Genomic DNA, 17,593 nt, shown 5'->3' on the forward strand with positions numbered 1-17,593 from the left:
GCATGTTTGATAATTGTTTTTTAAAATAATTTTATATTTTTTAAAATAAAAAAAATAAAAAACACACGTTTGACAATCAAAAAATATTTTTAGATAATATATTTTAATTGTTTTCACTTGTTTATTTTTTAAGGATTGTTTTAAAAATAATTATACAAACATGCAAAATAATTAAAAATAAAACACTAAACATAAATTTTATTTTAAAAATATTAAAAATGGTTTCGAAACAGACTTTTATTCTACAAAATATCAGAACTCTTTTCGAAAACAGTTAGCAAACAGACCCTTATTTTTTTCAAAAAGTCGATTATAAATACTATTGATGAAATTGTTATAAACTCCAAATACAGAAGTTCGAAGAGACTCAAAATTGACAAAATTGATCATATGAATCACATGATTATGAAAGTTGTAGAAAATTCTATGATCATATTAAGTATTGAAAAATAACCCCCAAAAAAGAAGATAAAGTGTTGAATTAGGAAAGATTGGCGTATACTCCTTTTCTGCCAAGAGACTTCTATCATGGGTGGTGGAGAGTCTCTTCGTTAGTTTGTCCAAATTTGTTTTGAAAATGAAAATCCAACAGCTTTGATCAAATGTGTGAAAATGAAAATCCAACAGCTGAAAGGTGATCGGTGATCCCATATGATACAAAAGGATTAGTGTCGACGTCAGCATGTCACCAACCTATGGACCTTTTAAGTCAATAAATTTTTTTATTAAAATCAAATTATTAGATTTCACATGCTTTTTTATACCAATAAATTAATGTTTTTAATTTATTTATTTATTTATTTTAATATAAGTATATGTGGGGAAGTTTGTTCAGATGGCCCACCTTGTGGTGGGCCCACTGCTTGATTCTCACCCACAGGCCCAATATGGGGTTCATGGTCCGTACTGGTTTAAGCCCTACTGCGGAGGTACATTTCTCAGTGCAAATATGGGCCTAGTTGATGTGGCGAAACAGGCGTGACACTTGGCTCTCAGTGATTGGGTGGTTTAAATATCTGGGTCTGTTCTTATTTTTCAATCATTATTGTAGAACACCTTTCTCAGACGTGTTTGGACGCCACGAAAATCATGGTGTTATAATTTAATGGAATGAAATGAAATGGGAGGGAGTAGCATTGAGGTGGTTTTTAGGGCACTTTATGGTGGGGTACTGATCCCTTGTGCGTCTAAGGATGCCTTTAATTAAAGGGCATTGTACACGTGGCTTGTCATTTGGGTCAACGTGAGCCGCAGGATTTGTATACCACTTCTGGAGAAGCATCACTAGGTTTAATCAGGTCTAGAGGAAAACCTCCGACCCGAATTTTAGGGTATTTTTAATTTGAAATTTTACAATATTATTTAAGACATCTTGCCAAATAATTAATAAAATTTAGAATGAATTAAGAAGATATATGAGATATGGTATGATAGCCATGCAAATGTTGAGCTTTATTGGTTTAATATGGTTCGGGTTATAAGCAAGAATGAGAATAACGGAAATATCAATGAATATTTTGATAAAAATATCAAAAATGCGAAAATCATTAAAAATTTATAAAATATTTAAAAATAAATAAAATAATAAAAATATACATATCAAAATTATTTTATAACTGCAATTGATATAAATATGATCAGGATAATATTATCAAATTTTAAATATATATTTTTTAAATTATTTTAATATATTTATATTTATTTATTTTAAAAATTAAAAACTAATTTTATTAAAACAAGTTTTATTATATTTTAAATAAAAAATTAAATCATTTCTAAGGTTTATATAGAATATTTTATTTAAGATTTAATTTTTAAAATTTAATACATATATTGGGAAAAATTCCAAAAATGATAATAATAATAATATATTGAAGTTATTTTAATAAAAAAATTGATATACTGAAAAATATAATGTATTTAATTTGGATAAATTAAAGTATAATATATATATATATATATATATATATATATATATATATATATATATATCCCACTTTTCCCAATTATATGTATTATTACTTGTTTTATAATTTTTTCTAGTTTTTTTTAATATTTTTATGAGTTTTTATCAATTTTTATATCATCAATATTTTTTATTTGAATTTTGGTCTAATATTTTGGTAAAACATATTTTCACAATTTCCGATATTCAAAACCCAAGAATTAAAAAAATCATTTAATATACAGGAAAATCTTACTAAAATATAGGATTGAGGAGGTGCCAAAGAGAAAAAGAAAAAAAAGAAGAGATATAAAAGTCGAATTTTGGCTATTTTTCCCAAAAATATATTCATTGATAGTTTCACTTAATTCAGCGATTTTATGTATTAAAGAAAAAATATTTTTCACTTTATTTTAAATTTTTATTACATTTATCACTTTAATATTTTATTTTAAAATTTGAAAAAAAAAAAGGTTTTAATAATTTTAATAATGTATATAAACTGGTAAGAAAAAAAAATTATTGAACCAATTTTTTAAAGAGATTTCTAAATGGAACTTTCAAATAAAAAAAATATTTTATATGAATTCTTATTTAAAATTTTGGGAAGAGTTTAATTTTTTATTCAAAATGTAATAAAAATATTTAATTAAAATTCATAATTTTATTTACTGATTTTGACTTTTTTTTTTTTTTTTTTTGCAAATAAACGAACATTAATAGATTAAAAGGAATTTAAGATAATTTTAGTAGAATGGTAAATATAGATTAATTAACAAAATTTTGAATAATTTCAATTTAAAATTATTTACTTTCAACACAATTTAAAAAACCCAAACTTGTTTAATTGTTGTGAGTGTGTTGGGCATTTTTCCTTAGATACAAAGGAGCAGCAGGCACTGGGTTTCATGGAAAGTGAAGGGCTGCATGTGTATGGGTCATTATCACACAATTCCCTCCAAACAAGACCTATCAAAAGGGATCAGAAACCTTATCCCAAAAAATGGTAAGGTAGTGAACTACAGAGGCCTACAAGAGAGAGAGAGAGAGAGAGCTGTGGAGCTTTGAAAGCTATGGCAGCAGCCCTAAGCTCCCAATTCCATCCTACAACATATAGGAGTATCAAAAATGTCAAAACCAAGCAGCTTGTATCTTGCTCAATGCAGCAACCCTCTCAGAGCAACATCAAGGTATATTGCTTGAATTCTTTGTTTTGTTTTTCATGGGGAGAAGTTAAAGGGGGTAAAAACTAAGATGCCTAGCTTTTTAATTGATGGGGGAAGAGGTGGTTATAAATGGAGCAGCAAAGGAGATTGGAAGGGCAGCAGTGGTTGCAGTCACTAAAGCTAGAGGAATGGAGGTGGCTGGTGCTGTGGATTCTCATCTTGTGGGTGAAGACATTGGAATGGTATCTTATTCTTTCCTCTCTCACTTCTTCACTTCTATTTGCTTTTGCCCTTTTTCTTTCTAATCCTATTTTTTTTTGGAAAAGGTGTGTGGCATGGAAGAGGCTCTAGAAATGCCCATAATCAATGATCTAACCATGGTATTAGGTTCCATATCTCAGGTAATGTGCTCAACTTTCAATTCACCCCCTCCCTCAAAATTAAAGTGTACTGCATGAAAATGCTAGGCTACCAATTTGATGCTATAGAATTTACAATCTCGGTCATTGGAAGTGTATGATAAAGTCTAGACTATTGGATGAGGGTATAAATACGTAAGACCAAAAATAAACAAAACCATAAGTATAAAAGAATAGAACCAAGGTAGAAACAAATGGAAGACAATCAAGATAGAAAGTAATGGAATCAAATTGTACATATAACATGTTGTGATTGATTCTACCTTGTCGTGTTTATGCTTCACTGATGAACTGTTTTTGGAATGCTAGCAGTCAAAAGCCACTGGGGTGGTGGTTGATTTCACTGATCCTTCTACAGTTTATGAAAATGTGAAACAGGTTCAACTTCTCTATCACTCAAAATTGTCCATTTTTAACTTCCTGAATCTTTGCAGAAAGAGAAGGGAAGAAAAGGGAATTAGTGTTAGTAGACTGTTCTAAATAATATTTATTTTCTTCTTGCTAAATAGGCAACAGCATTTGGCATGAACAGTGTGGTTTATGTGCCTCGAATCAAACTAGACACAGTAACAGCATTATCTGCATTTTGTGAAAAGGCCAGCATGGTGAGCACAGGGTGAGATGGTTTACTTTATTTTTGTTTCCTACATTTTTCTTTGTGGGGTTTCGATAAAATCATCAAAGCAAGATTTTGTGTACCAGTTCCTTTGATGCACGGGGTTACTGTCTCAGGGTTGCCTGGTCGCCCCAACTCTGTCCATAGGATCTATACTCCTCCAGCAAGCTGCAATTTCAGCTTCTTTCCACTACAACAATGTTGAGATTGTTGAATCCAGGCCCACTCCAACTGTAAGATACATCCAAAATTAGCTTAATGTGAGGTTCCTAACAGTAATCTATTGCCATGGAATGAACAATCTAAATCAAGATTTAGAGAGAGAGAAAGAGAGAGAGATACCTTTGTAGGAGTTATTGAAGATACTGATTATTTTTTGTGAACAGGACTTTCCATCACCAGATGCAATCCAAATTGCTAACAACCTCTCAAACCTGGGCCAAATATACAACAGAGAAGACATTTCAACAGATATTTTGGTAAGGGAAACACAACTAAATCAATCTAAATAAGCTTATGTCAACAAAACCCAGGAGATCCATTGTTTTTTGAAATCTTTTGTGCTCTAAGGCAAGAGGTCAAGTTCTGGGTGATGATGGGATCCGGGTCCATAGCTTGGTCCTTCCAGGCCTTCCGTCTAGCACAACCGTCTACTTCTCCGGCCCTGGAGAGGTGTGCTTTCTTAGTTTACTAATTTGTCTTCATCTAGAAACTATTCAGTTAGTAGCATAATGATCTGATATACAAGCACTGCTGGCCTCAGGTTTACTCTCTCAAACATGACATCACAGATGTGCGGTGTCTCATGCCAGGCCTAATCCTGGCCATTAGAAAGGTCGTGCGGCTGAAGGTAACAATCATGGACATTTCATACCTTTAACCCATTCATTCTTCAGCCCTTGTTGAAATAAAACCTCTTTGTTGCTTTCTTTTTTCTTTGGCAGAATTTGGTGTATGGATTGGAGAAATTTTTGTAGAGACCTGATGTTCTTCAATTTCTGAGAGTGGAATTTTAACCTTTCTACTCATTCAGTGGCCCTCCTTGATCATCCATCCTATAAGCAAATATTGGACAAAAGAAGATTGAATATGATAATGGAAGGAGAGAGAGGAGGGAGATCTTTAAGCACTTTTCAGAAAGAAGTCTATTAGATCATTTTCATATAATGATGAGATGTATAATTTGAGAAACCTCGCAGTTTTTTTGTACTTGATTTATGATTCAAACATGAGCAAGGCTTTTCAGATATCATAAAATGCAGTGTGATCAAAGTAGAGATATCTCCAGCAAGTAATTACTACTTCATTGACATCGAATAAACGTATCTATCACAATTCACATGATTTTTAACTCATTCCTATTAACCTTACTATTTTTCCCAACAAACACAACCCCTTACTTAAGACTTACTTTCTTGTCCAACTCAGAAATAGAAATAAGGTTTCCCTAATAGTTAGGTGCATATAAGATTTCACTTAAAGTAATGCTGGACTTGAAAAAATGACTTGAAATCCAAGTTGTGGGTCCTTTGTGAGACTCATGCAAGTATATGAAGCCTTCCTTTCACTTTGTCCTGCGTTTGATGGCTCTTGAGTTGATCCAGCACTATCTGTTACTTGCTTCACCTAATCTGATATCTGGATAATTCTTCTTGTAGTGCCCAACCTATCCCTGGTGAAAACAATCATTGCCCTTAACTCACTCATTCTTTCTTCTACCCTGATTGTCTTTCCCTTCTCCTCCCATCCAGTTCTTGGTTTTCCTCAAATTGTTCAGAAGGTATTTGCAGTAAACTAAAAGGTTCAACCTTTTCCACCTATTCTCCTTCATTTGCTCTAGTGTATTGATGATTTGTCAACGGTCCTTACTTTGACTAGACTAGAATAACAAATAAAAATGACCACCTGGCTTACAAGATGAAGGTAAAGAGTAAACTATAAAGCATAGTTAGCACCTGCATCTTTGTAGGATGTTACACTCCCCAAAGATGAATGATCCTTAGATAATGGATCCATGAGGTTGACATTATCCTCCACATTTGCATCCTTTTCCACATGCTTCCCATTATAATTTTCAAGTACTACTGGTTGATCTTCCATCAATTCTTCCATAGTATCATAATCTTCAAAGATATAAGTTCAGATCCAGCATGCAGCTCCAGATATGGCTTTTACAGTCTGACTATCCTCCTCCCACTTATTAGACCATTTGGTATAGTCTCCCTGAGATTCTCTACTGTGGCTTATTGGGTTTTTCACAAAAAGACTACATAAATAAAATCTTTTCTTGGATAGAGAAGTACTATCATATCTTAAATTACATCCATAAAGCTATCCCATAATGTAGACATCACAGGTTTTGTTACTAGTAGCAATATCATGTCATTGTAAAACAATGAATAATTGACAATTTATTGCTATCGCTTAGCTTAAGAAGAAAGCAAACACAAATTTCTCTCCAACAATCACTGCATAAATATTTCTTATGGTAATTCTTGTACCACCCAGCTAACCGAAGCAAAACGTATAGCCCAAATTAGTCATCTCTCTTTCTCAGTGTAGCATCACCCTACCCACCTTCTCTAATAGTTGCATGATGAAGTCGATAACTTGATGCTGATATTGCTCTAGAAAAGCTTGGATAATTGAATCAGTTATGCTATAATCTTGCATCCCTACGCTGCCTTGGAATTGGACTAAATAGGTAGAAGGGAATTCAAAGCACAAATCCACATATATTTCCTCGCCAAATTCCAGTGAGGAGCCTTTCAGGACTTTCTTCGTATTTCTCATGATCAGTATGATCAGAATCAATTGATGCTTCAAAAATTTCTCCTTAAATTGAAACTGCACAAAATCGAATGAATTACTCAGATACTAAGCCTTTCAAGAAGGTCTTCAAGCTCAAATTCAAATTTGACTCATTTTGGTTATTGAACTCCAACTGATAATTTTGCTGAAGATTTTTTTCCCCTTCTTGTGATGCTCTAGAAAAAATATATCTATATTAAGAACATGCAGTGAGAAGCACTATGGAGCACCTCCTGGAAAACAAAGGTGCCATCAGAAAATTGATGTTTTTCATGAATGATCTGAGTGAAAATTTTGATTATCCAGTTAAAGACATGCATGCTTGTCAAATACTGATGGTTTGCATGGATGACTTAAGTGAGTTTTGAATTACATATTAAAGACATGCAGGGTTTTACTTTTGTTTCTTGTGTTTTCTTCCTCCATTTTTGTAGCTGCTGGAAGTTTAAAAAACTATGAATTCCATTATGAGTTTTTGCATTTAGCATTCTTCTCACATGCACATTAATTTCTTAGTGAATTTTCCATGAATGGAAGTGTGTCCAAAAGTAATGGAGTAATACCCATTTGTGAATTGCCCTTCCATAACCTATCACCCAGATGGCATGCACACACAAAAGAGAAGGAAAACGAGCAGCAAGGAGTGGTAAGGGGCCATGTCATATCGGGTTTGTGTCATGTTGAGGTAAAAAATAGTGAAATTTACTCAACCCAAATACAACTGTCATGTCAAAATTGCTTCCCCTAGGAGCAGCATTTCCATTGTAAAATTGACTATAATGGCACATCAAGATGCATGGTAGAAACTTTGGAAATTGGACAATAATTCTCTAACCTCTAAATTTGTTAGCAACAGCTGCTATCCAGGCTCTATCTTTATCAGTATATGCATAATTTATGCTTGAAGCCAGGAGGACAAATCCATCAATCTTCTCCATCTTGTCGGTACCTTGGCTTGGAATTTGCGAAACTGGCTGCACCAAGAGAGAACAGGTACCCTTGGGGAGCATTTCCCAAAGTCCAGAATCTGATACATTGATCAAAGATTAATATTGCCCTCAGAAAATTGAAGGAAACAATTTATAGAAAGCTAGCTAGAAAAAAAGAAATAATTTTTAACAAGTAGGCAAATTTGAGGACTTGTGTCGAGGCATCTAAAATTTTGTTTCCATTAACTGTTACTACCCAAGGTTGAATAAAAATGAAACTGAACAGCAACTTGATCACACAAGACATTAAACAAACTGTCCCATCCTTAGATATAACCTGTTAGCATAAGGCTTGATAGTGCATGTATTTTTCTTTTTTGATAGGCAAATAGAATATTAATGAAAAGCATGGAACAAGAAAAGGGGTTCATCCATGCGCACATGTAGTATACAAAGCACACCACAAGACACAATAGAGAAAGAAAATACAAACATAAATGCCACCTACACATACCAAAACAATCAATGAAATCCAAAAAGGAGGAATGACCCTACCATCTCCACTTATAAAAAGAGTTTTGAGGAAGTGGTCTTTGAATGCCACTTTTGACTGTCAATCACCTTCAAAAGTCCTACTCTCTCTTTCCATACTCATTAGACTAGGCATAAAAGAGTCATCCTTCACAACTTCGTATATTTCTTTCCCACAGAAACTACCAAGCCATGAAGCAAGAGCTCCTTAACCCCTTTAAGCAGAGTCCATCTCATACAAAAAGGGAGAATAATAAAGACCATAGACTACTTGCCCACTCACGAAGAATGGGGATGTGATTGGTTGTTTCCTCCTTTTGTTTGCACATGCAACATCTATTTACTAGATAAGTTGATCAATAGTAAGAACCTTTCCTCATCTAGCCTCCAACAGAAAGAAACACATTTTAGAAGGAGCAGCTGAAGTGCAAAATTTTTATTAGAGGGGAATCAAACAGAGTTCCCTAAGCATAGTGAAAGACAAAAAAGAACTTCATGGAGAAATGTCCTTGGCTGTTCACCATGGCAACTTATCCTTACAATTTTCTATTCTAGTATAAGGACAGACATGCTGCAAAAGGGCCTACACAAATGTCAACTCCCAATCCTGAAATTTCCTTCTGAATCAAGGCATGATTCAAAGTCACCGTATTGGTTCTCGACTTGGAAGTTACCAAGGCATATTGGTCTCCATAACTCAAATCGATATCATCAGATGATATGCAAAATATGCTAGCCAAAGTTCAAAAAAAAAAAATTTTTAAATCTTTAAAAAGATTATGAAAATTATGAAAAAAATAAATACAAGAACTTAAAAAAATTATTAGAATAAACTTCTACCACTTTTAACATTATTTAATAATATTAAAATTGAACACTCTTTTATTTCAAATAATTCATTTCGATGTCATTAAGTAAACTTCTATGCAAACTTTTTATACATTATTAATAATACTCTTTTATATAAATTATCATCATACAAAAATAAATTACCAAAATATGAATGAATTGATTAATGTGGATAAATAATTGAACATATGAACTAATCAATTAATGTAGATAAAAACTTAGATATATTCCCAAATATGAAATAAGATATTTTGATAATAGTTAATACAATTTAACTAAGAAATGTTTAAATTTAAAATTTATCATAATTATTTAGATGACATTTAGTAAATCTTAAACATCCATCTCGAGTATTTGATTACATAAATTTATAATAACTTATTAACTCATTAGTTTATCAATAATATAAAGCTATAGTTCATCAATATCTTAAAATAATTATATTTTTATCAAGTAATTACTAAAATATATTCTAATATATTATTTTTTAATTTTTTAATTTTATAAATTCAATTAGAATATGAATTAATTTGTATATTCACACCCATATTCATATCCAAACCTTTATACCCATATTCACTATGACCATATAAATATCCATTACCCAATTTATATATTTATGTCCCTAAATATCCAATACCATACCACATAAAATATTGAATACCCATGATCCATATCCATATATATAATTTTCCTAATCTTCTATAATAACCACATGGATCATCCCCAAATCTACAACATCCTTTTCCTGATTCTTAATGCTCTCTCCTCTCTCCTTTGCTCAAGCCTCGAAATGATAATCACAACAAAGCACTACCAAATATGTTGCCAAAGGGAAAGCCAAGCCACGATTGGAGATATTGCCATAAAAAAATCTAAACCACCATCCAAGATGTTGACACCAACATGAACATATGGGTAGCCAGTGACAAAGAAGAAGAAGAAGGGGGATTTTGTGCCCCAACTCAAAGTCATTTTCAAAACTCAACCAAGTCAAGCTAGTCCTTTCAGTAAAACAACCAAGTTAGCATCGAAATGTTGTGAAATCGTAACTAAATTATAAAAATTGCCTTGAACCTAGCCAAGGCAAATATGACTTAGACGAGTCTAGTATGACTCAACCAATACTTTGAACCCTTTTTTTGTAGATAAATTTTTGTCCTCATTGGAACTTGAACCTAGAACCTCCCACAACCCTCAATAACCCTTTACCATGAATCAAGGCAACCAATGACCAAGCTTCCCCTCTTCTTCCACCTATAAATACATGAAGTCCACCTAATGACAAACCTAAGATAATTACCTAGGGGTAGGGGGCAAGGGGGCCTACAGTTGGGTGATGGTGACTTTTAAAATTTTTTCCAATTAAATTACAAGATTACATCTAATAATGAGCATATAAAGAAAGAGTCAACAAAAAAATAAAAACAAGAATAATAATAAAGAGATCAGGAAAGAGTGCAAATTCAGCACAATCTTGCCTATATCCATAGCTTCAAGATCCAACCCAAGCCTCAATGCTGCACTATACAAAGGATCCTTCAAACCAAAGAATTTGTTAATACACACGTGATTTCTAGGTACCAATCAACATTTGCAACACCATAAGTGTTTTTCCAAAACTTAGAATCACTCTCTCATAGAGTATAATGAATTTGGAATCAAGAAAACACAAGAACCAGCTTAGAAAGTAATAGTATAATAGAAAAAATAGCTAGTCTCAATGTACAATAAATGAGATTTGCAAGTTCTTTTTTTCTTTTCTTTTTTTGGACAATTGGATGATTTGCAGGTGGTAGTTTATCCATAAATGAGGTTCAAGAATATTTTATATAGGATTTTGACACAACATATTTTTCCAATGAACCGGTTGAACATCCAACTAGCCACTATGCATAAACTGCACTAGCAGGTAACAATTGAGACTTAGAGTGCTCAATCAGTTGACCACTTGCTCATTTGGTTGGTCACCTGCCATACACCACCAGAAATGCACTAATTGAGCAACTAGCACAACCAATTGGTTAACCACCCAAGTTGGAAACACAAAAAAATGTTGCCCAAGTGTCCTTCAACAATTTCAATTGGTTCAATTTGAAAATTTAAGATTGAAAAACCCTTTTTCAAATATCCTTTAGCCACAATTGGGTGATGGTAATTTAAAATATTTTTCCAAATTACAAGATTACATCTTAATAATAAGGATATAGAGAAATAATCAATAACAAAAGTAGAAAACAATAATAATGAAGAGATAAAGGAAAGAGAGTGCAAACAAAGATTTTAATGTGGTTTTGTACAATCTTACCTACATCCATGACCTCAAGGTTGAACTTGAACCTTGAGATGCTATATTATAAGGATCCTTTAAACCAAAGAATCCTTTAATATACTCTTAATTTCTAGACAACATTGGACATTTACAACACCACAACTGCTCCTCCAAAACATAGAATCATTCTCATAAAGTAGAATGAATTTGGAATTAAGAGACCACAAGAACTAGTTTAGCAAGTATTACGTAGTAGAAAAGATAGCTAGTTTCAAGCTGCAATGAATGAGGTTTGCAAGTTTTAGTATAACTGCACTCAAAAGTACTAAAACTCAAGGTTTGGACAATAGGATGATTTGCAATTGACATCTTATCTATAAATGAGGTTCAAAAGTCTTTAATATAGGATTTTTACATAATATAACTATTAAGAACATTTTCCCGACGAACAGGTTGATCACCTGGTCAACTATCCAACTAGCCCACTGCACATTAACTGCACTAACTAGTAACAATTGAGATTCAGAGTAATAAATCAGTTTACCACTTGCTTAGTTGTTTGGTCATTCACTAAACACTACCTAAAATGCACTAATTGAGCAACTAGCACAGGTGTCCTTTAATGGCTCAATTGGTTCAATTTGAAAACTTAAGATTAAAACACCATTTTTAATGATGAAAATGGATATCAAAATATGATTTTTTTTTTTTTATCCTTCTATAAATCAAACTCTTTTTTGTATATATAAAAATCATCAGTAGTACATAAATAAGTTCTTTTAAAAAACATTTTAAAGAATTGATTCTTTTTTGTTCAAAAAAGACTTCAATTTTAATAGTGAATTTTGAAGCATACTTATCCTCATTGATTAACAACTTGATCTAGCCTAAAAAAAAGAACCAATAGATAAAGATTTTGAAAGAACCTTCTCTTGTAATTTTAGCTTCTTTACTTGCAATCAACCTTCTTCTTGATAAATCTTTAAGAGTGATTCAATTAAATTTGTTTACAATCCCAAACAATAATTAGATTTACAAATCATTTGTTTGGTTATCATCAAAACTTAGGTAAACCATAACCTAAGCATCATTATGCAACACTAAAACATAAACTTCAGAAAAACGATCCTTTAATCCTACCTTCCCACACCACACATCAAACCAAAACACCAAAAATTTGTCCTCATCACATTGCCTACCTCGAGGCTAGTTTCTACCAAAGATATCATCCCATGCTCAACTAGTGGCTTTCCAAAGACTTATCCCATAAGTGCCCCTCCCCATCCTACACCTCTCTAAACTTGCTCAAAATGACTCTTCTCTGGAGGTTATCATGCTCCATAGAAAGCCTTGAATACTAATTTCCTAAAATATTTCATTATGAACAGAAGGATTTTTGCATCCCAGTCCACCTCCCCAAAGGTTTATGAGAGAAATAATCATCTTCCTCATCCTGCACCTCCTCAAACCAGCCGAAAATGCCACTTCTCCAAAGACTAGTATGTTCCATGACAAAACTTCAACACCATTTTCCTAATAATGCTTCATTAAGAAGAGAAAGATTTTTGCACCTCAGCCCATTAGCTTTTAAGGAGCATATGGAAGCCTGTCACCAAGTAAATTTTCCTCTCTAAAGACCACAACAACACCTCCCCTTGGGAATCACAAAGACAGACAAGAAAATATATACTAGTAAACTTGAAAGAGTGTTCTTGAGTAGTGTAAATATCTCTCCCTTCAACAGAAATTGCCTCTTCCAAAAAGCAAGTTTCTTCTTAAACCTTTTTTCCACAAGATACCAAATGGAGGACTGAAAAGGAGCAGCTAGAGGCAAACCTAGGTAAGTAGAAGGCAAGGGCTCTTGTTTTCAACCAAACCATGATGCAAGCTAGTCTAAGCCCATTATATTTACTATTGAATCGAGCTCACTTTTGCCAAGATTAACTCTAAGTCCTGAAACCAATCAAACCAAAAGAGCACCCAACGTGGATATAGCAACTGCTTGCTATTGGACATAGAGAGTAGTAAAGAGTATCATAGGAAAATAGGAGATTAGAGATCCCCGCACCTTCAGCCCTGCTTCCCCTTACCTTGAATCCACTAATGAAACAACCCTCCATTTTACAAATCAAACAACTTAACATTTCCATGAAGAGAACAAATAGATAAGAAGAGCCCTGTCACAAACTTGTTGAGTTTTGGAAGAACCTGGTAGGGATCCCATTGACCAACACTAAAAATCTCACCATAGGGATACAGTTTTTTATCCATCCATCCATCTATTTTCTTTTACCAAAACTCATTTTTGTGCATAACAAATAACAAAAAATTTCAATCCACATGATCATAAGCTTTCTCAATATCCAATTTACATACCAAACCACTCTTCTACTTTTAAATCTCAAATGAATGGCCTCATTAACAATCAACACTGCATGTGAATTCTATCTCCCCCATACAATAGCATTATGAGAATAAAAAGATCAACCTTCCAATGACCTTCTTCAACCTAAGCAACCCCTTAGCCAAAAAGGTTAGATAAACCACACACCAAGCTTATTGGCCTAGGCTCTTTTATATCCTCTGCCCATGTCCTTTTAATGTATCAGAATCAAGAAAGTAGCATTAAGATTTTGAAAATGTCCCAAGATTGTGAAAATCAAAGAAGTTTATAACATCTTCTCTCAATGTGGACCAGCGCTTTGGCCATCAAGCTATGGAAAAGCCATATGGGCCTGGTGCTTTTTCACTACACAACTCTACAAAGTTGTCACCACCTCCTCATTAAAAGGGCCCTTTAGAATATCTCTATCTCTAGGAGTTTGAGGCTTATCCCCTCCATTCCAAGCCTCTGGTCCCTAGGACTCAAGTAAAGAAGTTCAAGGCCATCTGGTAGTATGTATTTCTGTTTGCACTCTCTTGAAAACAGAAATCACATCTGACATTAGACAGTAACAATGACTCTAGGAGCAAGCTGATGTTCATTGCCAAGCCATTCTCTTTACAACATCTAAAAAAAGCGAAGACATATTGCTTCTGTAAACAATAGGGATTTCTTTGCTTGATAATAACATCAGGCCTTGTTTTGTTTCAGTGGGTGAGTGGAGAGATTCAACTCTTTCCAACCTCAGCTGTAATGTCAATTTCCAACATCAAGAAAACTAAAGCCATTGCGTGTGAAACTTGAAAGGGGGCAAACATCTTATAATACTTTAAGAACATTATTATATTTTCTACTAACACCCCAGGAAAGATTATTTCCTATGATGAAGACCTGGAAAAAAAGCCAATATATCCTATACCTGCACTCTGAGGAAAATAGAGGGTGTCCTTCAAATCAGAGAGGCCAATCTTCTCAATCTCTTTCTCAACCCAATCAAGAACACGAGCTTTTGATACATCATCCGGTGTGTTCCAGTAGCCACGCACGCATAATGCACCTCGAATTGATATAAGCTGAAAATTGAGACAGTAAAGTTCCAAAAGCGTTTGATACTTGAAAAGGAAACAAACTTCATAAATACATAACTGACTTCTCATTGAAACTACTATAATATCACCTTTTACAACTTCAATTCCAACAAATAGTAGTTAATCATGGGATATACCACAGCAATGGTGTTTGTGTTCCGCAGCAAAATGTATGTTGCCCAAGCCAAGTCCTCTTTCAGGATATCTGAAATATTTTGTGACATCACAAAGATTTGCTCAATGCCTTCCGGAAGAGTTGTTTGATCCACAGGAGCAGCACCCTGCACAATGCTCGGACTTGTTCACATTTACATATAGAATTTAAGGTCTCGTGGCCTTTGAGGAAACTAAGGGATATCCTCTAGATGGAGCTGAAGGCAGCATCAGAGCTCCCTAAAGACTGGGTTGCTACTATGATCCTAAGCCACATACCATATATATTAGGTTGTACCAATAAAAAATGGGTATTTGATTAAAAGGGCTATTGAAAACACAAGTTTGGAAAAATGACCTTCCTCTTCTAAAAACATAAAATATAGCATTTTTGGACAAAAACACCCCTTAACAAATTTGTAATTCCTATCTCTCATCAAACTTTTAGGATAAAAGGTTTAAGAGTAAAAATGTTAAAATGAGGTTATATATATATATGCAATTTTCAATACAACAAAGTTATTTTCAATACAAAAAAAAAAGGTTTCATGGTCCAGATGAAATAGTAATCCTCAAACAAAATAGGGCTCAGCCTCATCAATTGAGGAACATACTTGGCTTTTCTAAACGAAAACTAGGAATATATTCCACAAGACAAAAGGAGATGTAACAGAGGATCCTGAATTGGCACAAAAATAAAATAATAGAAAAATCATAACCCATTTTTTTTTTATCTTTATTACTGAAAAATACAGGAAAAGGGAAAGGAAAACAACAGGCTCAGCAGAGAAATCAATAGGATCCATGCGGTCTCTAATGAGCCAAATAGTAGTACTACCCGTCTTAACAGTGTCGTTTTCCCTTTTATTCATTTACTGAAAAATGAAAAAAAAAAAAAAGCCAACAAAAACCCGATATTTATTCTATTTCCTGTTCCAATGATCTTCTGAGCAACCAAACAGATGGCAATTAGAAAGATCACCATAAGAAATTTTCCCAGGTAGGGAAGCACCACAGAGAATGCTGCCAGACAAAGCCCCAAAGCCTCCGTTCTCTAGACAACCAAACAAAAATGAAGAGAAAATTGAATCCAACCACAAAAATCAACACAAACTCATCAACTCTACAATCTAGGACAAAAGTTCCTCACAAGCTGTGCTGCAGTAATGGTGTTGAGGTCCGAACCCACAAAGTGGTTCAACAGTATAAGAGACCCGAACCCGTACCCGATCCATCTGGGCAAATAGGACTCATCAAACCCGGGTATCCCTGGATCCACAAAAGCACAAATGAGAAGGATTCTAGAGAGAGGGAGAAAGGGAAGGTGTGCTATGCTCACCGAGAGTGAAACGAAGAACAGAGAGGTTGAGTTGTTGCTGTTGATTTGACGCAGAGATTGACTGGAATTTTCGGGTGGTGTTGATCGTGGAGACTGGAAGATGGGAGGACCGAGCTTTGGCCGGAAATGACGGGGGTTTTAATGGAATTAACGGCTTCCAAATAACACCGTTCATTTTCTTCCTGGTGTTTGGGCAGCGAGAAAATGCGGGGTTTCGCCGAAAACTGGGGATTTGGTTACCGTGCTGCATAGGTGTTACGCTATCTCACCTGGACCCAATCAGAAGATGACAAGTGTACAGCAGTTGATAAAATATCCTTGGATTTTCATTTTTAAAAATATAAAATAATTCAAAAATTACCAAAATATTCAACTTCAACGAAGAAAATATATTGTAAATTCTATATTGAGATTATGATACAAACAACTTGGATGGAGACATAAGATTTAATCTAAAATATAAATAAATAAAAACAAAATGTTATCTATATAAAATAATAAGACACAAGTTATATATGTGACATAATGAATTTGTCATGCAAATAAATATAAAAAAATTATTTTTTAGTGTTATAAGACTTATTTGCACCTACGACATAAAACAATTCATACACAAGGACATACAACAGTTCATGCACACAACAATTAATTCTGTCTAATGAACTCCAAACATAAAAACGAAAATATTTAATATATATTTTTGTCTAATTTATTGCAGAAATTTATACATAAGAACACATATATTTGAATTTGAAAATTTTGTTTATTGAAAATATATCTTGATTATAGAGAATTGATTAATACAGGCTAGTTGACATAAGAGGAATGACTCAAATTGATGAATATAACAGACTGAAGGAGGAAAATTACAAGAGAGAAAATTTTTAAACTCTTAATTTCTCACTATCTCAAGCTCTCTCTTTTTCACCTCTTCAAGCTCTTTTGCCTCTTTTGCACTCTGCCTGATGAAGAGGGATGTGGCTCTATTTATAGATGATGAAGTTGGACTTGAATCTATCTTGAATCTTCAATCTTGAAAATTTTGAAATTCATCACGTGTAAAGACAGCTGTAGCAATGAAGTCTGTAGAAG

At 33.6% G+C, this 17,593-nt stretch overlaps 2 protein-coding genes across 6 annotated transcripts; one reads left to right on the forward strand and one right to left on the reverse strand.

Annotated features, from left to right (window-relative positions):
- Nucleotides 1–2,946: 2,946 nt before the first annotated feature.
- Nucleotides 2,947–5,403, forward strand: LOC117933695 (dihydrodipicolinate reductase-like protein CRR1, chloroplastic). 5 transcript variants are annotated; one of them, XM_034855182.1, is made up of 10 exons: nucleotides 2,951–3,135; nucleotides 3,231–3,353; nucleotides 3,438–3,512; nucleotides 3,843–3,908; nucleotides 4,040–4,135; nucleotides 4,263–4,379; nucleotides 4,533–4,625; nucleotides 4,717–4,818; nucleotides 4,910–4,996; nucleotides 5,069–5,403. In XM_034855182.1, exons 1-10 carry the CDS (start codon nucleotides 3,019–3,021, stop codon nucleotides 5,129–5,131), a joined length of 939 nt encoding a protein of 312 aa, XP_034711073.1. In that variant the 5' UTR covers nucleotides 2,951–3,018; the 3' UTR covers nucleotides 5,132–5,403. The 5 variants fall into 5 exon arrangements, with proteins under 5 accessions (XP_034711077.1, XP_034711076.1, XP_034711073.1 ...); XM_034855183.1 differs by having other exon boundaries at nucleotides 2,955–3,135; nucleotides 5,091–5,398; XM_034855184.1 differs by having other exon boundaries at nucleotides 3,044–3,135; nucleotides 3,250–3,353.
- Nucleotides 5,404–7,097: 1,694 nt separating this feature from the next.
- On the reverse strand, nucleotides 7,098–16,763 carry LOC117933694 (protein COFACTOR ASSEMBLY OF COMPLEX C SUBUNIT B CCB2, chloroplastic). The gene is made up of 7 exons (XM_034855181.1): nucleotides 16,502–16,763; nucleotides 16,313–16,431; nucleotides 16,145–16,216; nucleotides 15,147–15,290; nucleotides 14,841–14,994; nucleotides 7,793–7,984; nucleotides 7,098–7,190 (listed from the first exon to the last, which is right to left on the reverse strand). The coding sequence occupies exons 1-7, from the start codon at nucleotides 16,749–16,751 to the stop codon at nucleotides 7,177–7,179; spliced, it is 945 nt and encodes a 314-aa protein (XP_034711072.1). The 5' UTR covers nucleotides 16,752–16,763; the 3' UTR covers nucleotides 7,098–7,176.
- Between the last annotated feature and the right edge of the window lie 830 nt (nucleotides 16,764–17,593).

Source organism: Vitis riparia, chromosome 16 (assembly GCF_004353265.1).
Source record: "Vitis riparia cultivar Riparia Gloire de Montpellier isolate 1030 chromosome 16, EGFV_Vit.rip_1.0, whole genome shotgun sequence".
Taxonomy (NCBI): domain Eukaryota; kingdom Viridiplantae; phylum Streptophyta; class Magnoliopsida; order Vitales; family Vitaceae; genus Vitis; species Vitis riparia.